The sequence below is a fragment of the Bacillus rossius genome, chromosome 2 (assembly GCF_032445375.1).
Source record: "Bacillus rossius redtenbacheri isolate Brsri chromosome 2, Brsri_v3, whole genome shotgun sequence".
NCBI lineage: Eukaryota > Metazoa > Arthropoda > Insecta > Phasmatodea > Bacillidae > Bacillus > Bacillus rossius.
In genome coordinates, this window is record NC_086331.1 from 59546690 (window position 1) to 59568482 (window position 21793).

General features: G+C 37.3%; 1 protein-coding gene across 5 annotated transcripts in view; it reads left to right on the forward strand.

Annotated features, from left to right (window-relative positions):
- Window positions 1–21793, forward strand: part of LOC134529312 (bestrophin-2-like) — a 306594-nt gene that overhangs the window by 169775 nt on the left and 115026 nt on the right. For 4 of the 5 annotated variants that reach the window (XM_063363239.1, XM_063363243.1, XM_063363242.1 and 1 more), the window contains 2 exons: window positions 8002–8159; window positions 8953–9030. In XM_063363239.1, coding sequence (XP_063219309.1) covers window positions 8002–8159; window positions 8953–9030 — 236 coding nt within the window. The remainder of the gene's footprint in view (window positions 1–8001; window positions 8160–8952; window positions 9031–21793) is intronic. The other variant, XM_063363240.1, reaches the window with a different exon arrangement.

A 21793-nucleotide genomic window follows, 5' to 3' on the forward strand; every position in this document is an offset into this window, starting at 1 on the left:
AATCCTTAAAATCATTTAATAAATAAAAAAATATTAAATTCAGAGCTTAAATTTAAATTACCTGTATGCTTACAACTATTTATGCCGTTGTTATATTAATGAAATGAAATTCATCCCGTTGATCTCAGATTTTGGATATCGTGTAGGAACACAAAATGGGCGCTATGAGGGAGGCCGAAAAGCACTGAGGCCAAAACAAGGGAAATGCGTCCTTGAGCACTCAGTGATATATGGGGATTGGAACCCCTGTATATGGGTATGGTGACCCGTAACTTACAAAACTAAATTGGGAATATAACCCCTGTACATAATTGTTTCGCTGTCCATAAGAAGTCGAAGGCATTGAGTCATAGCTCTGCACAATCTGACGATGGATCAGACGAAATGGATGAATTTAATACTTGCTTAAAAAGCGAAGTACACCTAGGTCCCGGATACCTACATTTATTAACTCACATAGGCTCAATATGTTCAAGCTCTGACGGTTGATCAGACCATCAGGCTGAAGCAGAGAGACCTACGAGGGAATTTCACCCCTGAGTTAGTTCGGGTTCGAAACCCGCAAGATCAACAAATTTGGATGAAAAATGGATAATGAAAAAAAAATTAGATGTTTTAAATACATAGCTGTACACCACCTTATAAAGGAAATTAACACCGATCCAAAAAAAATATAAAAGTTAATAAATTGTTTACTCAAAATTCATAATTACAAAAATATTATTTATCCTTTACTTAGCCGTCTTAGATTGATTGGCAAATAGCTTATAGAAGACTCAACGTTAAAAAAGTATAGTACTCTATCTTACAATAAATTCCTCACCTCATGGCTAGCGTAAAAGGTATTGGGGATTCAACCCGTGTATATAAACAATTTAATTCAGGCCCTTTCCTTAAAGGCATGAGTGATTGCACCTCTCTTTGGGTGATCACGAAATAAATCTAAACAAAAGCTAGGCACATGGGTGTGTATGGTGACACAATGAAATGGTACGTCGACGTATATTCACGTTGCTGGTGAACGATGCAATAGGGTTAGAGTACTTGTTAAAATTACTTATGAGCATATTCTTATTTTATGTTACTTAATGAATGGACCCTTTTTTAGATTTATTTTATGTATTATTAAAATACTTAATCGTTAATTTTAAGATACTTAGAAATAGTAAACAATGGAAGTTTCTTAACATTAGCTAAAACAAAAGGTTTATATTATATTATTTGTATTTTTTATATTATTATAAGTTATATAAATATGTTATGTTATATTTTACGTTTCCTTAGATTAAGAAAATACTTTGCTGCTAAAATTAATGCAGTATAGATTATTTATAGTGCTTGTTTTGTGACATAAAAATAATATTATTAGGACATACAAAGCATGGGTAGTTTGTTTACAAAATAAGTGTTACGTGGGTGGAGTAGAGAAGAGTTCCGCGCGGTTGGCGGCCCTGTCATGTGGAGCAAGGCGCCGAGAGACAAAACAAAAAATACCACGATGTCCGAAAGGACTTCTATTATCTGTTTTTCACAAAGATTGCCTGGTTTGCAGGCGGATGTGTTATAAAAAAAAAGACAGATAAAAGGAGGAATTTAGACAAACTCAGGGCACTGTCGGCCGTGAGGAACAAACTAGATTGTAACGCATTATTTACGCTGCCGGACACGGGGTCAACGGCATGACCTCACCTCCTCCAGCCGGTGAGGCGTGAGGGGGAGGGGTGAAGAGAATGACAGGGAGAATGACACGCGCGCTGATAAGGCACGATGCCTGAGGGCCGTCGCACCGACGGGGCCGCGCGGTGTCTCACCGCGCGCAAACACAGTCAGAGCGGGACGTAAAATACGAGAGAATTTTAATTTAACTCACTTCGGGTGAATCAGATTGGGTGCCAGTTTTAGGACTTACAATAATACTATATATAGAAAATCTTAGTGACAAACAAAAAAAATATTTATACCAAATAAATTTAAAGCATTCTCATAAATAAAACCAAAATACAGTTAACAATTTAAGAGTAACCATATCACACAAACTGCTACCACATTGTAACCGTAACCATGCTAACTGCTACCAATTTGTAACCGTGGTGCTGTGCTCAAAACAAAACCATAATTATTGATAATAAATGTCCGGCGGAAGCGTCAGGCTAATTATCTAAAAGAACTTGCCAGAGGGGCACAGCCCACTTACAAACACAATTTAAAATTAACCTCCCTGACAGTAGGAAAGGTTACGTGGATTGTGGTTTCAAGTAGCAGCAAATGAAAACACTCGTATGGTTTGGTTTCATTAGAGGCTTTTACTGTTGATTAGTAGTTTAGTATCTTGTCATTGATAGGTTTCTTACATTAGAAAATATCTTACGGCATTACAGCCATTACAAACAAAACTGCTAACAATGTCAGATTCTTATTTTTGATACATTACATTGAGTAACTAACGAATAAAAGAAAGAAGAAAGAGGGGCCGGGGGGGGGGGAACACCATTTCATACTATGCTATGTTCAACTGTTTAGGAACATTGAGCTCGCAGGCTCATCAAACAAATATATGTGTTTAAAATACAATATTTTATAATAATATGGAAAACGTCCTAAAACTGGCGGAGTTATAAACTGTTCTTCACTTCTTTTTGAGGGGTGCCGAAAGATGGAGGGAGACTCCGTTATAGAGGCTCACGAGTTACAGGTTGAGGTGCAAAATGTGGCGCCGGAACTGGGCCGCCATCTTGAACTGGTCTGGGGTCCTTGAAGTACTCTGGGATTCTGGAACCCTCTGGGATTCTGGAACCCTGCCTGTAACCAATAATCCACCTGGATTAGCTTGGTTAGCAGGCAGTTTATGACGGGCGAAGTTAAGCCCAAAAAAAAGGCAACCTAACAGGTTTGTGTGGGACGAAGTGCAGCTTACCTTAGCTGGCAGGGTGAAGTAGATAGTGGCTGTCCCTGGGGGTGATCCGGGGATGCGCGGCACGGGAGCTCGCGGTAGCCATAGAAGAAATAGTTATGGCGAAAACCAAAGAAAACTAAAGTTAAACTTGACTATTTGGGCAGCTACTAAGAAAAACTAAAAAAAAATCTAGGCGACATGGCCTGGCTCAGAAGCAACTACATTATTGCCGAAAGCGGATCACGATAGCTGCTGGTCGTTACTGCGACTTGTTGCAAAGATGCGCGCTGGACGAGAGCTGCCCTCAAAATCCCTGAAAATGGCGCCGGGACGCTAACTTAAACTTTAGTCCCGTCGTCTGTTCCTCTGGAGGAGGGGATCGGGAACCCCGAAGTGCTCCGAAGGGCTCCGAAAGAAAAAAAAAAGGGCTCCAGCGACCTATCGACTGAGTGTGAGGTCGACTGTTTCTCCTGGAGGGGATAGGGTGGTCAGTAGTGTGCTCTCGCTCTCAGCTGGTTCGTCCTTTCGTCGATAGATGGTGTAGGCATGCAGGTCGGAGTCTCGCAGAGACCATCGCGGCACTTGATGGCCGCCATTTTGCAAGTGGGGGGGGGGGGGGATTTTGGCCTTGAGAGGGGACATTGCCGCGGCTGGCCGATGACCGCTGTGGACCAGGATGGGGTGGGGGGTATGTCCGGTGAATGACCTGCCCTGGGAGAATTCGCCGGCCAGACGTCGGGACGTGCGGCGGAACTTGAAAAAAGGACACCAAAACGTGTTAGAGACCGCAAACTTCAGCACACCTCCGAGAAGGGGTGGGGGTGACCATGGGAAGCTTAGGGCGGCTACTTTCGTCACGCGTAGCGCTAAACTCGTGACGAAACGCGACGGCCAGTGGATACCGTTGCTGATGATAGTCCTGTAGTCGGCTAGACCCAGCAAATTTGGTGGGAAACGGTGGTGAGAGCACTATGCTGCTCAACAAGGTAACCTGCCGGTACACTTGACCGAACAAGTTTGGATGGGGCGAAAGCGTAAAATTAAAGTTATAAAAAAATTTAAAATTTTGTAAAACCAAAAAAATAAAAAAAATCGTGCCTAAAGTAGCACTGATTCGGCACATGCTTGTATTTGGCAGTCTAGAAGGCATAATGTGCACTGAATATTGCCTTCATGGAGAGCATTGTGATATAAGGTAACATTTATTCAGCCAGGAATTAAATTTCTCTTAATTGATAAACTCGTCGAAGAGTTATGAGAAAAAATAAATATTTTTTTAAGCCTAAATAACTTGTTTTTGCATTTACCAAGGCTCTAACCGAAACATGAATCGATCGAACCAATCAATTTATTTATAGGTGATTATTTAAATGATTTTTGGAATTCATACCGAATATTTAGCTATATAATTACTGATATGAAAATGGCCACCAAGATGGCCGACAATATGTCGGATGCTAGGACAGCTGACGTTCTGGTGATTAACACTACTGCACTCTAGTGAGTGAAACTAAACCAATGTGGCAGCAGTGAAATCGGGCAGATGAAAACGAAATGATGGACCCAAGATGGTCGCCATGTTGTCATAACGGTTGGCGTAATATATATAGTATTCCTTGGCACTAGCCGTGGGGAGGGGGGTTCATTGTCAGCAGCCACCAAGGGGGAAGGACCAGTCGCCATTTTTAATCGAATGAACTCACCGAGTTCAAACTGATGACTCCAAAGTCCATGACCTAAGTGTTTTTCATTAAAATTTTATTAAAATTGAAATATAATTTAAAAAAAAAATTCATTTTTTCAATATTTTTTTTGGTATAATAATACGTACTTTTAAAATGGCGGGTGTGAGTTCTTAATTAAAAATTTGGAAACTGTCTAAAATCCAAAATGGCGAAATCTAAATTGGTGGAAAGTTCTAGAACCCTATATGGCGGGCAGGGCGTCATAATTGAAAATAAAGTATGATGTCAGAATCCAATATGGCGGTCCCGTTCAAGACCAAGGTCAAAATTAAAGGTCAAATATCGCCAGCTGCTTACTGGCAGCTGGTAAATGGGGAATTAATATGCTTTGGGAACATTTAGAGCTTTCGACAATTTTTGGGGACTAAAACGGTAAATTTTCTCTTTAAAATGGAAGTTTTTCCCTCAAAATTTTTTTTATTGTTGAATTTGTACATTTATTTTGTGGAATTATTTTTACATAAAACTAGAAATTTGTGGTAATTGAAGCGAATGTCGGTAATATTTTGAGTAAATTTGTGCGAATGTTACCAACTTTTTAAAGTCAAATACAAAGGCCAAGTTCATTCAATATGGCAACAGTGATGTAACAATCAAAGATGGCGGCCAGTACCTCTGACCTCACCTGGAATCCGGCTATTGTATACTAACAACGGATAATGGAATAATTTAATGTTTCATAAAATATGGTAAAAAGATCGAAAACTGAAAGCAGAGATTGGAATACTAGCTACGTCTAATAACAAGCGATGAAAGATTCTCCCAAAAAATGTGATGCAAAAAGGAAAACTTATTATTAAGACGATGGATATACTTGAATATGCTCTGTATTTTTTTTTGTTTCCATTTAGATGGATGGAAAAAAAGGTTCAGATACAGTAATTTTAAAAACACTGTTATTTAAAAGAAAAGTATATCAAAAACTAAATGGGACAGAAGAAGCTTGGCTACTGGGTTGTAGCCGTGTCCTTGGCAAATAATTCACTAACTTTTCGTTCGACATTGCAGTCACCATCATCAGATCCTATTGTCAGAAACTTCACATCAATTGCATGCTATTTTTTAAATTTTCTATTTCCTTTTTTAATTTTAATGTTTTCATCTTTTTATTGTTCAGCATTTTGTACGATACAGTGGTTGAATATCAACTTAATGAACATTATATAAAAATTTATATGTGCATTTGGTGTGGCCTTTGTTTTTGCATCTCGCATAATTTGTGAATAATATTCTTCGCAAGTTCTAAAGACTATATTCTGTATTTTATGCTGGCAGCTCGTGCAGGTAAGATAGATATGGATTGTCGTAAGTCAGGTATATCGTGATTACATTTATTGCGTAAATGTAGTTTTCGTTGCTCAGAGTATGTTCTGTAGATAGAGTTTATATTTTATATGTTTGTTCATCAATCTCTATGTAATCTTCCCACGAAAATTTGTTGTTTGTGGTGGAAGTGATTGTGCGGTTTCCATGTGTATTTTGTGAATAGTCAGGTTGTTGACTGTTTTCTTATCGATGGTCACTTTTATCTAATTCGTCTGAAATAAGTTTACTATTTCTTGGTCTTGATGCATTGGTAAGTTATTGGTGATTGTAATTATACTTATTATTTGAGCGAACGGATGTTTTTCTTTGTTATGTTGACGTTTTCAGTAATACATTCGCCTATTGGTATTTGTGTTGGTTATTTTTTTGCTGCCATCACCAAAAATGTGTCGATCTGTTACTGTTGTGGTCCTCTGTTAATGTTTAGACGAAGTTTCAATTCTTCTTCTATTTGTATGTTAGGCGCATCTTCCTCCTGGAGAACGAGGACGGAAATATGTTCGTGCTCCGTTGCCACGCAATAATTGCAGGCACGTGGCCGATCCTCAGTAAAAAAAAAATTAAGGAAGGGATGTCTTCTTTTGTTATCATCCGAGCAACTCGAATAAAACTCGAACACCTGACTTGTTTTAAAATTTATACTTCATGCCCCAAATCTCGTATTCTAAACTATTGGCTCTCCCGTATTAGTGTAGAAGAGTTAAGAGTTTGAGTTGGTTAGTTTAACAGGGAAAGAGATAATACCTAACGCCTGGAAGTTATCGACTGCAGGCTGGATGGTTACCTACATATAGGTATCCATTCTTTGGATTGGGTGGTCATGGATGGCAGGTGGGATAGTTACCTAGATCCATTCTTTGGACTGGGTGGTCATGGATGGCAGGCGGAATGGTTACCTAGATCCATTCTCTGTAACGGGTGGACATGGACGAGTTCCGTAGGTGTCTTGAAAATATTTATATTTATTAGTTGTGACACCAGCTTCAGAAACACGCAGGTTTGATGCCCATCCAGTTGGATTGCTTCTAGTTGATCTTTTATTTCGAATAGTGTCGATAAATTCGCGAATTTAATGGCTGTAGGTCGCATTGGAACCAAATTCTTAACGCGTTGACCATTTCAAAAGTCTTGAATCGGACAAAGAAAGTCACTCATTCGCGAACGGAGTTACCCATTAGATCCTCGAGACTGCGAGACTGCGCCACCGCTGCGCGATGTGCATTTTCCCCACTCGACCAGCGTGGCTCGATTCCTGGCAGAGGACTAGCAGGGTAACAGCGTGCTCCTCGGCTGATGATGACTCCTGGAGCAACTCGTGTGCGTCCCGCCTGCCCCACGTGTGCAGTCCACGCCTTCTGGCTGGCCACCACACGCTGAGCTGCTCCCGGTGATTATCCACGTAAGAAGTTGCGGTCAGAGGCACACCCCTTGAATCACTTCCATTGATGCCAGATTATTTTTGTTTTCATGTCTCGTTGCATTAGAGGTCTTTTAAAACCCTTAAACACATTCATACAGATCAAGGAAGGAATCAGATCAGACAGAATTCAGCTGATTCCTGAGTAATAAGCCTCCTCAGAGTTTGCCTCGAGTGATTTCGGGGATCCATAGAGAACCGAAATCAGGATGACAGGACCGAGTAACCTGTAATGTGATTCCAGTGTTTCACCACTTCCATTTTTTAATGTTTTGCCCTTTGGTAATTTTGGTCACTCACCTTTATTGTGACTTGTTCTTTACACACATTTTTTTTTAATACTTTGGTTGATGTTGACAAATTTGGGTCCAAAGTTTGACTATACAATATTATACACATGCCTTGCCAGGGACTCGAACCCAGAAATCCTCGGACCAAAAGCCGGCGTGCATCCATCTTTGCTACATACTGTAGGTTGACTCACTATGCTACCTCGCTGCATGATACTGGGTGACGAAATACCGGTCTCTGTTTCTTTATAATACATTGTATAGTATTCCATTGTTTATGTGATATTTGTAAGTTTGAATAATATTGTATTTGCGTGTTTCTACTTGCAGGATTTATGACTACTGTTGAATTAGAAATATATCAGTCAGTTCCAAGTGTGGAATTCAACACTTACTGGATTCCATGTACTTGGTTTATATCATTGTTGAAAGAAACGAGACGGGAATCCCGCATCACAGATCCACAAGGAATGAAGTTAATTATGGAGGTACTTTAATGCTGAAACTCTTAGCATATGATCCTTATTGTTAAAGTAGTTATTGCTAGGTAATTTTGCTTGTTAAGCTTAATCGTCAAAAAAATCCTATATTAGAGGCACCATTTTTATTTGTAGTTTGTACCAGTTAAGGAATGTTGCACAATTTTTTTTCGTAATGTACTTACATTTATGTACATACTGATGTGTTGCACTAAATAGTAAGATAGAAAGTCTAATTTATTTTACTTATTGCTTCTCTAACACATACTGTATTCCTCGTTAAAAAAATCTTATCTTATATAGTTACACAAGTAGGTATTGTTATGAAATTTTGCCGTCATTTTTCACTTCACACATTGTGCACAGCCAAACATATCATTAGTTTATTCAATTTCTAATAATTAGCTTCTTCATTGCAAAGTGAAATTGCCTTTTTCTAAAGTGTAAGAAAATATCCAACGGACTCTTGTTTAAAAATAATATTTAAAATATTTAGGTAATGCATTTAAGCAATGTTCTTAATATAACTGATGTTTTGTTGTTTCAGAATGAAAATCAACAGAAATAATTCTTTAAAATATTTTTATAAATAATTACATAAACTTTCATGTAATTAAATTTGACCTGTTTCATTGTTTCAATTTTTTAAATAATAAGAAACATTGAATACTTGTAAATTAATTAATACTAAACCAATAACAGAAATAAATCTGCATTACGTGTGTGCAGTTGATCCAAGTATGTAATTTAATAGAATATATTTTATCTTAGTCAATGGCGATATTGTTGATACTTTCCCCAGGAATTCAACGAGTATCGTTCCAAATGTGGTCTTCTGTGGAGTTATGACTGGGTGAGCCTTCCACTTGTATACACACAGGTAAAGAAGATCTAAATCTCGAAAACATTTTAGTTAACAATTGAGCTTTTCCTCTGTTACATTTATAAATAAAATTTATGTAATAACTCAGATGTTATACTGAACATAATTTTTTGCATTATGTTAATAAGTATGGTAAATTAAAGTACCTAATATTTAATACATGTTTGTTGGATGGTATTCCACTAAATTTTCAGTGTGCATAAAACTTTTAGCTTTACAAATTGAGTATGAACGATAAATAATATGAAAATTTAAGCCATTACGTAGTATCAATATTTTTAGACTGTTTTTAGTAATTAAGATTACACAAATAATCCACAGCACTGATCTCAGTTAATGTTTTTGTAATTTAATGACTAGACATGGATCGCAAAATAAATTAATTAGGATATTGTTGAGTGTTTTGTGACATTAGAGGGAGTATGCTGTGAATACTGACTTTGCAGAATCACAAAAGCAAATGTAAAAAAAAAGTCTTTGATTTATGCTGTTGTAATAGAAATTACTCAGTAAAATTCTTAACCAAATAAAATAAAGTTTAAAAGTGGATGTCATTCAAATGTGTGTGTATTTTACATTGTTGCCATAAACACTTCAGTAGTGGATCCAAGGGGATAAATCCCCTCTAGCTCAACTTGCATTGGATAAAATGACATTAACTTTGGAAAAACTGAAAAAAATAAACAATATTTTTAACACAACTCGCTCCCTTCCCCGGCCTTACACGCATCGTCCCTCACAAGCTTCTGGATTCACCATGAAATGACGGTTGGCATAAGCTAGTTTTCATAATAAATGAAACTACAACATAGTCTATTCGAAACATCACGAGACACAATATTATAATTGTTTTTAGTTATTATTCCTTGTATTGGGATCAAATAAGTATGCTTATCGAATAATATTTTTAAATGCACATTTTACATTTGTGTGATTATTTTTAAACCAACTGAAAGGTTTATTCTCAAATTTTGTTATCATTTTAATAATCGGACAAACAAATATTTGTCCTGTCTGTAATTAATAATTTAAGGATGGTAATTATTTTACAGGAATATCTTTGTCAACAGGAAAAATATTATAAATAAGAGTTGTAATTCAATCAAATTTGTAAATATGTTTTTAAATTTAACAGGAATTTTTTCAAATCGCCAACGCCATATGTGCAAAAACACATTTAAAAACTACAACTTGTAACAAATTTTGTAATCCAAGTTTACTATCAACTTTTTTTTGTAAAATGTATTCATTATAAAAATTACTATTATTATATTTTGTACTGGGAAGCTGGTATTATAGTTGAATAAAAGTAATAATTCTCATTATTAACTTACACTAAATAAATAATTGGTCAAGGGTTATCTTTATTGTAAGATTTAATGTTATAGACGAAGTGCAGTTTGTTAAATAATCCTTCACTGCACGAAGTTAAATTGCATGTAGGTATGACATAGTTACTTTAAATTCATATATTAACAAAGTTAAACTTGTTAATAGTTGTTTGCTTTTTTCAGTGCATGTGGTTACAAAACGTAGCTTGGTGAGTTGCTTCAAGTGCATGGAATTGTGGGTTTTAATTTTGGATGCTTACAAAATTTATTCGTTTACATTAGCTGTTCCTTTATATGTTGTGTGTATATGTGGGTTATTATAATAAGTGGAATAGTTTATATTGTGTATGTGTATCAGAGTTATAAGATACAATATAAACATTCTGTATGATACCTCTGTTGATGTTTCAAACCAATAGGAGTCAAGTTTATTATTCTTGAATATAACGATTTCACAGACTCTAGAAATTAAATATGAAAACATTATAAGTAGTATGTAATAGCCGGTCCGAGCGCAGGCGCCAGGCGCGTGGTGGTGGTGGGGTCAATGACCGACCGACCTCTGACGTCACGGCGACCATTTTGCACTAAAAAATTCCTCAAAATTCATCAAAAATGACTCAAAATGATTAAAAAATTCCCGTTTTGAGGAAAAATTTCTCGTTTTCTTCCACAAAAATTCAAAAATTAGGATTTCGAAAAACCTCAAAATACTTTTGCCTTAGAAAGAACTTGTAATCATAAAAGCGGCTTAAATGTCCTAAGAGCTAGCCACTCTAAGCCGCTGACGTCATCTAGGAGTGTTACGTAATCATAGCAATTTCCGTTACGCCCGCCATCATCAAAATATTTACTATCCAAATTTAATGAAAAAATTTTAAAATTCATAAAAAAATGAAATTAATAAAATTATAATAAAAATATTTTTAAAAACCTACATTCATGACATGGAACTCGTAGTCCTCGGATCGAACCTGGTGAGGGCAAAAAAAATGGCGACTGATACTTCCCTCAGGGTGGCTGCCGGCAGACTGACCCCCACCACTGTTTTCATAGCATACATCATCAGTAGCATGATGTAATGTCCACCATCATGAAAATCCGTGATTTTAAAGCTAGAAAATCAGAAAAAATTGTAAAAATTATAAAATATATATAAATTAAATTTTCATTAAAATATCTTCAAAACAACTGTTGCACTTTTCGTTACTGACGCCATCTTGGAAATCCGTAATTTTTATGCTAGAAACTTGTAAAAAATTTCTAAAATTGCAAAAATATTGAAAAATGTCGATAGATCCTTCTTCCAGGAAAGCCACCTGCCGACTGACCCACCTATACCAAGTTATATATATATATATATATATATATATATATATATATATCATCAGCTGGTATGATGTCATGTCCGCCATCTTGTCTTCGTCTGCTGGAGGCTACCATATTGTTTTCGGCTCCTAGAGTGCGCTGACGCCATGTTGGTGTAATTTTTACCCGCTAGAGGGCAGTAATCATTTTTTATTACTGTGGCACCCATCATCTTGAAATTTGGACGTTATCTTGGAATTATTTAGCTAGAAATACAGGAAATATTCAAAAATTCATTAAAAAATCACACATTTATGTACTGATTGATTCGATCAATAACCATTCCTGGTTCGATCTCTGAACGAAACTAAAAATTAATTTAATTAAAATACAAGTAAAGTTTAAGTTTAGAGGAATTAAACACCGCAAGTTCTTTTACAAACGTAATATTTATTACATAATTACTATTCTACTACAGGAACATTTGCGATAGTTATCAATTTTATAGTCATTTAGGACTGCAAAGGCGTGAAATCACTTATTCTTAGCTCCAATCTGTTTATACTAGACAGAGACCAACCAGATCCTTTACAGACATAGTCCTCCACTTCTTTACAGAGTTTCTGGATACCATGTTTAAACGTTTGCTTCACATCGTCAGAACTGTAAATTACTGCAGCCGATGTCTTGAATGCACACTTCTTCACTTTGTCATCGAACGGATATGGCTTTCCATATATAAAGTCCAACCACAAGTTATATTTCAAAGGTCCGTTTGTTGCTACGTCATCAGTAAGCTGAATGATTTTGTTCTGTCTAATATCGTCAAAAAAATTACAAATGACTCTTGGCTCACTAATCGTATTTAGATAATAGTACTCCTTCAATGTTCCACGAAATGCAGACTGGGCCAAGTAGAAGCCATTATCATTCACCTGTAGAGCACCGATAACAGTCTTAGGTTTAGTTTCATGTCCAGACGACATACCAATCGGTTGCTGCTCATCTGTTTTTTTGCCTGTACGCTCACGAGTCATTAACCTAAACCGATGAGTCGACATTTCTGCAGGTAGTTCATCAATAGGCACACAGACTTTACCGTTGCATTTTTTCACATGTCGTCGCAAACTATCAATTCGAGTAAACAATTCATGGCACTCATCGCAGCGAAACTTCATGCGACAAGGATTCTTCTTGCATCTACTCCGTTCATGGCTTCGTGCATCATAGGAAAATACGAACGACATATCGCAGTAGCTGCAGGGATACCGTGGTGATGAAGACGAACCCTCCAGACCCGGACTAGATGACGATGTTACTGTAATTGTACCATTTTTAGGCATACTCTTGTGTACATCAATCATTCGTTGTTGCACCAAAACATTTACTTTCTGCTGCGCAACTAGACCTTTGCATGTCTGCACGTGCGTTTTCATATTATCTTTTCTGGCAAACTGCCTATAACATTTCTCACAAACAAACATTTTACGACATAGGTTCTCGGCACATTCGCTCTTCTCGTGTCGTCGAGAATTGCTGTTGTTGGAGAAAATCTTTTCGCAGTAACAGCACCGATGTACGTTAGTTGTTGTCGAATCAACAGCCATTGAAGTCTCCATCGAGGGCGAAACGCCGTTCATCATGGTTTCCTGCGCAGCCAGCTCTGAAGTCATTAAGCTCTCTTCTGCTGGTGGTACCACGATTGATGAAGTCTCCTCCAATGTTGACGTCGTCTTTGCCAACGGGATCTGCACCTTCTTGGTCATCGATGACGTCAGGGTTCCCGTAGACGATCCTACAACATCCATCAAGTTCATCGTTAAAGTCGGTAAAGATGCCATCGAGTTCGCAAGAACAAGTAATTACGCGACTTATTCGCCAGATGAAAAAAACTGCTAGAACTCTATCCTTGTTCAGCAAATTAAAAGTTCACACGCCAGAATTACTATAATGCACGAGTCAAAACGACATTTAAAAAATAAGATCATATAATTAGATGAGGTGTGATACGTTCTCGTCTTATGAATTCGATCTCACCAATATACGCTAGGCTACAAGAGCTTCAATTCGTGCCATCATATCCATCTACATTTGTCTTCAAGAGCTACAATTCGCGCCATCAGTTCCATCTACATTTGGCTCCTATGCTCCTATTGACCATCAGCTTCAAGTGCTCCAACAGCTCCAAAGCTCCAAAGCTCAAACACGCAATGTACGCAATGTACGCGCAATACACGCAATTTACGCGCAATAAATGTAATGAACATACAGTACACACAGGAAACGAAGTGAAGAGAGTACACACAGTAAACGGAACTAACACGTAATGTTCTCGCAAATAACGCATAATACTCGCAAAGTATATACAATGTACGCAATGTACGCAATGTACGCAATAAACGCAATGTACACACAATGGCTACGCATCGTTCGCGCAGAACAAGCATTTAATGAAAACGAAGCCCGTTTGGATGGAAATTCTACAAAACGAAAGCTCATTTAAAGAAAAGGAGGTGCATTTTCTCGTTCATTCAAATCGGAAGGTTGCGATCGTAAATGTCTCCAACAGTCTATGAATCCAACAGTTTTTAGTTCCAAAAGTCTTTGGCTCCTATAGTCATTGGCTCCATCAGTCATTGACTCCAACAGTCTTTAGTCTCCAATAGTCATTGGCTCCAAATGCCCTTTGCTTCAACAGCTCCAATGGTATTTGGCTAAAATGTTACGAGTCTAAGAGGATATGAGGTTTCAAGGCTATGAGTCTACATGTATCTAGCAGGTTACGAGTTATACATGGCTGCGAGACTGCATGGCTAAAAGGATGCGTGGCTACGAAACTACATGGCTATGAAGCTACATGGATACATGTCTACTCGGCTCCAAATGACTGCGAGGCTACATGGCTTTAAGACCACTTGGCTACAAAGCTTCAACTCTACTAGTCTACAGGACTCCTCCAACTGCCTACGAGTCTACAAAGCTCCAACTGCTCCAGCAACATTAAGTTAAAAGATTACAAGGCTCTTTGGTTACGTAGCTACAAGTCTACGAGGCTCCAAGGCATCATTACTACGCGACTACTGGCCATGAGGTTACGAGGCTACGTGACTACGAGTCTACATGTTTACGAGACTGCGAGGCTACAGAGCTACGAAGCTTCTAGAACTCAAGGTTACGAGAATGCGAGGATACAGGACTACAAGCCTACAATGAGTACTTGGTTACGTATCTACAAGTCTACGGAGCTACTTGGTTACATAGCTACAAGTCAACGAGGCTCCAAGGCATCATGACTACGCGACAACGAGCCATGAGGTTACAAGACTACGTGACGACGAGTCTACATGTTTACGAGACGGTGAGGCTACAAAGCTACGAAGCTTCTAGAACACAAGGTTACGAGACTGCGAGGATACAGGACTACAAGTCTACATGAGTACTTGACTACTAAGCTACAAGTCTACAAGGCTCCAATTGCTGCATCTGTCTTCGGCTGAATTTTCTCTTTGGCTCCAACTGCTCCAACAGCAATATGTTATAACATTACAAAGCTACTTGGTTACATAGCCTCAAGTCTACAAGGCTCCAATTGGCGCATCTGTATTAAACGGAATTTTCTCTTTTGTTCCAACTGCTCCAACAGCATTATGTTATAAGATAACAATGTTACTTGGTTACGTAGCTACAAGTCTACGATGCTCCAAGGCATCATGACTACACCACTACGAGCCATGAGTTTACGAGACTACGTGACTACGAGTCTACAGGTTTACGAGACTACGAGGCTACAGAGCTACGAAGCTTCCAGGACACGAGGCTACGTGGCTTTGAGACTACTTGGCTCTAACTGACTACAATAGCACCATTCAGTGGTGAGAGTTAATTTATCTCATGCAAAATAACCCGTTTAAAGTAGTGTCGATTCTTGGCAACAGATGACACCACATGCTTCTTACAGGTAAATATGATTTAGTTCTTTTATTTGGGATGCAGAATGCTCACTAACGATCGCAAAAGTAGGATGGCTTCGCTAAGCACCAAGGAGAAGGAAGTTAGTCTTCCTTATTAGTGATTCTCAGATGTCTCAGAGCTTATTATTATATATGTATGAGTAATGGTATTTTCGTTTGAATTCCACCTGATAAAAATATTAAAAGTGATGATTTAGTAGCAGAAATTCAATTAATTAAATTGAACTCTGAATAAAATGTTATGACTTATTAAGAAAAAAAACCTTTATGCTTAAATCGGTTTCTCAGAAGCAACCAGGAGAACACAGAGAAAACCATTAAAATATTGACAAGAATATACGGGAAGTACATGGAGAAAACCATCAAAATATTGACACGAATAATAGGGAGCACACGGAGAAAACCGACAAACACATTTCTTTGATATAAAAAAATCACAGAAATAATTTCAAAATACAAAATAACAAATTATTATTAATATATAAAAAAATTACGAAAAATTCTGGCTTGTGAACTTCTCATTTGCTGAACAAGGATAGAGTTCTAGAAGTTTATTTCATCTGGTGCATAAGTCGCTTAATTACTTGTTCTTGCGAACTCGATGGCATCTTTACCGACTTTAACGGCGAACTTGATGGATGTTGTAGGATCGTCTACGGGAACCCTGACGTCAGCGACGACCAAGAAGGTGCAGATCCCGTTGGCAAAGACGACGTCAACATTGGAGGAGACTTCATCAATCGTGGTTCCACTAGCAGAAGAGAGCTTAATGACTTCAGAGCTGGCTGCGCAGGAAACCATGATGACCGGCGTTTCGCCCTCGATGGAGACTTCAATGGCTGTTGATTCGACAACTAACGAACATCGGTGCTGTTACTGCGAAAAGATTTTCTCCAACAACAGCAATTCTCGACGACACGAGAAGAGCGAATGTGCCGAGAACCTATGTCGTAAAATGTTTGTTTGTGAGAAATGTTATAGGCAGTTTGCCAGAAAAGATAATATGAAAACGCACGTGAAGCCATGCAAAGGTCTAGCTGCGCGGCAGAAAGTAAAGGTTTCGGTGCAGCAACGAATGATTGATGTACATAAGAGTATGCCTGGAAATGGTACAATTACAGTAACATCGTCATCTAGTCCGGGTCTGGAAGGTTCGTCTTCATCAGTACGGTATCCTTGCAGCTACTGCGATATGTCGTTCGCATTTTCCTATGATGCACGAAGCCATGAACGGAGTAAATGCAAGAAGAATTTTTGTCGGATGAAGTTTCGCTGCGATGAGTGCCATGAATGGTTTACTCGAATTGATAGTTTGCGACGACATGTGAAAAAATGCAACGGTAAAGTCCGTGTGCCTATTGATGAACTACCTGCAGAAATGTCAACTTATCGGTTTAGGTTGAAGACTCGTGAGCGTACAGGCAAAAAAACAGATGAGCAGCAACCGATTGGTATGTCGTCTGGACATGAAACTAAACCTAAGACTGTTATCGGTGCTCTACAGGTGAATGATAATGGCTTCTACTTGGCCCAGTCTGCATTTCGTGGAACATTGAAGGACTACTATTATCTAAATACGATTTGTGAAACAAAAGTCATTTGTAATTTTTTTGACGATATTAGACAGAACATAATCAATCAGCTTACTGATGACGTAGCTACAAACGGACCTTTGAAATACAAATTGTGGTTGGACTGTATATATGGAAAGCCATATCCGTTCGATGACAAAGTGAAGAAGTGTGCATTCAATACATCGGCTGCAGTAATTTACAGTTCTAACGATGTGAAGCAAACTTCTAAACATGGTATCCAGAAACTGTGTCAAGAAGTGGAGGACTATGTCTGTAAAGGATCTGGTTGGTCTCTGTCTAGTATAAACCGATTGGAGCTAAGAATTAGTCATTTCACGCCTATGCAGGCCTAAATGATTATAAAATTGATAACTATCGCAAATGTTCCTGTAGTAGAAATAAAATTGTGTAATAAATATTACGTTTGTAAAAGAACTTGAGGTGTTTAATTCCTCTAAACTTACACTTTACTTGTATTTTAATTAAATTAATTTTTAGTTTCGTTCAGAGATCGAACCAGGAACGGATAATGATCGAATCAATCAGTTCATAAATGTGTGATTTTTTAATGAATTTTTGAATATTTTTCCTGAATTTCTATCTATTAAATTCCAAGATGGCGTCCTAATTTCAAGATGATGGGTGCCACGGTAATAATAAATGATTACTGCCCTCTAGCGGTTACAAATTACACTAAATTGTGGTCAGCGCAATTTAGGAGCCGAAAACAAGATGCTAGCCTCCAGCAGACGAAGACAATGTGGCGGACATGACATCATACCAGCTGATGATATATATACATATATATATATATATATATATATATATATATATATATATATACATATATATATATATATATATATACACCTTGGTATGGTGGGTCAGTTAGCAGGTGGCTTTCATGGAAGAAGGATCTATTGACATTTTTCTTTATTTTTGCTCTTACTATGTTCGAACCGAGGGCATTAAGGCGTATTTTTTTTAAATAGTATTTTATTGAAATGTGATTAATAAAATTTTATTCAAATTTTAGAAACATTTCTTTCGTATTTTTAGCATATAATTACGTATTTCCAAGATGGTGGCCGTAACGAAAAGTGCAACGGCGTTTTTAAAGATTTTTATAAAAATTTAATCAATATATATTTTTATAATTGTTACAATTTTTCCTAATTTTCTAGCTTTAAAATGACGGATTTTCAAGATGGTAGACATGACATCATGCTAACTGATGATATATGCTATTTTGCTATGAAAACAGTGGTGGGGGTCAGTCTGCCAGCAGCCACCATGAGGGAAGTATCAGTCGCCATTTTTTTTGCCCTCACTAGGTTCGAATCGAGGACTACGATTTCCATGTCGTAAATTTATGTTTTTTTTAAATATTTTTATTAAAATTTTATTAATTTCATTTTTTTATGAATTTTAAATTTTTTTCATTAAAATTGGATCATAAATATTTTCAATATGGCGGCCGTAATGTAAATTGCAACAGTTATGTAATACTCCTAGATGACGTCAGCGGCTTAGAGTGGCTATCTCTTAGGACTTTTAAGCCGCTTTTAGGATAACGTGTTCTTTCTAAGGCAAAAGTAATTTGAGGTTTTTCGAAATCCTAATTTTTGAATTTTTGTGGACGAAAAAGAGAATTTTTTCTTTAAAACGGGAATTTTTAAGTCATTTTAAGACATTTTTGAGGAATTTTGAGGAATTTTATAGTCCAAAATGGTCGCCGTGACGTCAGAGGTCGGTCGGTCATTGACCCCAGCACCACCACGCGCCTGGCGCTTGCGCTCGGACCGGCTATTACATACTACTATTATAATAGTATTAATATAATTTCAGATCCAATTGTCAAGGGTGTGGAGCCGTAGCGCAGTCTGCCATAGTGGATTGTGACGTAAATATACTAGAAATTGCTCAAAAAGAGACAAAAATTCACTATTTTAAGAAAATTTCCAATTTTGGTGGTGTGGCCAGATTCGTGATGGCCTAAATACTTTAGAGACGCTAACGGCAGCTCCCCAGATAAATGTGTTTAAATTGTTTAGTTTTGTTAGTTTTGTTCATGGCTTATAAATTTAAAGTAATTTTAGTTTATTTTAGTAAATTAATTTTTAGTTAAGTTTAGTTAGTTTCGGCACTGGGTCAGGGGACCTGATGTTTGTAGCTACGTCATCGACATACAAGTAAGTCATCTGCTCCATCCCCAAAGCCCTTGCAACCTCGTGGGCGGTATCAACTACTTTTTTTTCGTGTCACAGTTTGACTGAGTAGTAGTGCGGTTTCATATCAATGTGTCGTGCTAGGCAGCCGCTTAGAAATTATATTTAAGGAAATATGTACGAAATTAACCTATCAAACGTGATGAGCATAGCCAATAGACAGTTTTAAGGAAGAAAAGAAACTTTACCCCTGTACTGAAAACGTGCGGTATCGCGGCGCGCAAACTTTTACACGACCCGGGTCAAATAAATTGAAAATTAATTTATAGGACGATTAAATAAGTATGATTGGATTTTTTTCAAGTACTTTCCATGTACAGTTTTTAGGTTGTTTAAGTATGATAACCAGGTTGAATAGAGTAACGAAATTCGCGGTCACTGTAAGTGCAGTACTTATATAAAAATACTAGATAATGCCCGGCATGCGTTGCAATGCCTCAATCAAATTTTAAACGTATACTAAGCATCACTCTTTATCTCTCTAATTCTCTATCTCTCTATGTATATCTCTATAACTCTCTCTATCTTTCTATTTATATCTATATATATCTTTCTACATATATATATATCTATATATCTTTCTAGCGGACCCGACAGACATTGTCCTGCCCAAATGTACATATGGCGGTAAGTATTTCTACGCTGGACATTTTGTATCTTCTCATTATACATACCCCTCCTCTTGGGCACGCCACTGCCGTTACCAAAAACCTTTCCCATGTTTACGCTGAAGGCAACAACAATGCGAAAGCCCGTTGCCATGGAGGCTAATTATCAACAATGCTTAGTTTTTTTGCTTTTAAAGCGTGTTTTTTTAGTTTTTTTTTAAACTCAGAATCGAGATAAAATATCCAATTGTGAATCTAAACCATCCTCGAATCCCCGTGAACTCACACAAAAAATTTCATCAAAATCGGTCCAGCCGTCTAGGAGGAGTTCAGTGACATACACACGCACACAAGAAATATATATATATATATAAAGATGTACAATTTAAGTAATGTTTTATTAGCCGTTTTTTAATGAGAGTTGATCTATTGTATGACACATGAGCCTTGTTCAAACTCAGATTTAGTGTTAAACCAATGTTTGAACGTATTTTCAAGTTGCATAATTTCTTTTAATAAGGTGATTTCTTTGGGTTCTTACCTTAAATTTTTAGCATATGAATGTTTTGCACTGCTTTTCGGGGCACCTGCATTAAGGAACGGCGAGAAACACCATAAGAAAAAATTACATAAAATTATAAAATTCAATTTTAATGTTTTAAAATTTTTGAGGGCGGTTCGCAGGTGGGAGTCCGATTGTGGTGGTTCACCCTTGAACTGGCAGGCCTTTACAAGGGAATATTTCCCATTTTTGTCTCGAAAATTTCGGAGGGGACATCATCAGAGTGGAGTCATTTTTCTAAGAGACGGGTAATTTTCCTTAAAGTGGAGCATGTAGCGTATCCTTAAAAGGCTCCAATTGAAGACACGACCATATCCTTGACCATCAAACTGAAAAATCTTTATATCTGGACTAAAAAATTTCTAAAAAAATAAATAAAAGAAAAATTATTTATTCCTCATATTTTTACATAATCTAAAGAGATCTATAACCCGATCCTCAGCGAGACAAAACATGTAATTTGCATATAAAAATTCGGAAAAAAGGAATAAATTTGTTAAAAATATTATGTCATGTACATTTAACTTAGTTGTTTTAATTCCCGATAAATGCAAGTGTAAAAAGTCAACATAGTCTTCCTCAAAAATATTTACCAGGCGACTGACCCCAACCACTAATTTCAAGGTATATAATATAACTCCAACCAAAGTCATGTCACGGAACTGAAATTATATCCGCAATATTGGATTCTCATGTCGTCTGCTAAAGTTTGCTAACACGATTTTTGTTTATTTATTCCCGCTATACTGCAGTAGAAATAATTACAGTTCATAAGTAGTATGTAAATGGGGTTCCGAGCGCAGGATTCAGGCTGTGGTGTCTGTGGTGTTGTCCGCCATCTTGGATTGTGACATCACGGCGGCCATCTTGGATGGTTGTGACCTTGACCTTTGACCTTGACCTTCACCCCGACGGCTATTTTGGACCCGCCATCTTGGATCCGCCATTTTGGATGACGTAATTGAATTCCGGCGATGTTTTATCCGCCATTTTGAATTATGACGCCACCGTTGCAATTTCCGTTACGGCCGCCATCTTTAACTTTTTTATTTATAATCCGATTTGAACGAATTTTTTTTTAAATTAATAAAAAATTTAATTAATAAAAATTTAATAAATTATTATAAAAATATACTTTTACGCCACGGAGATCGGAGTCATCGGTTCGAACCCGGTGA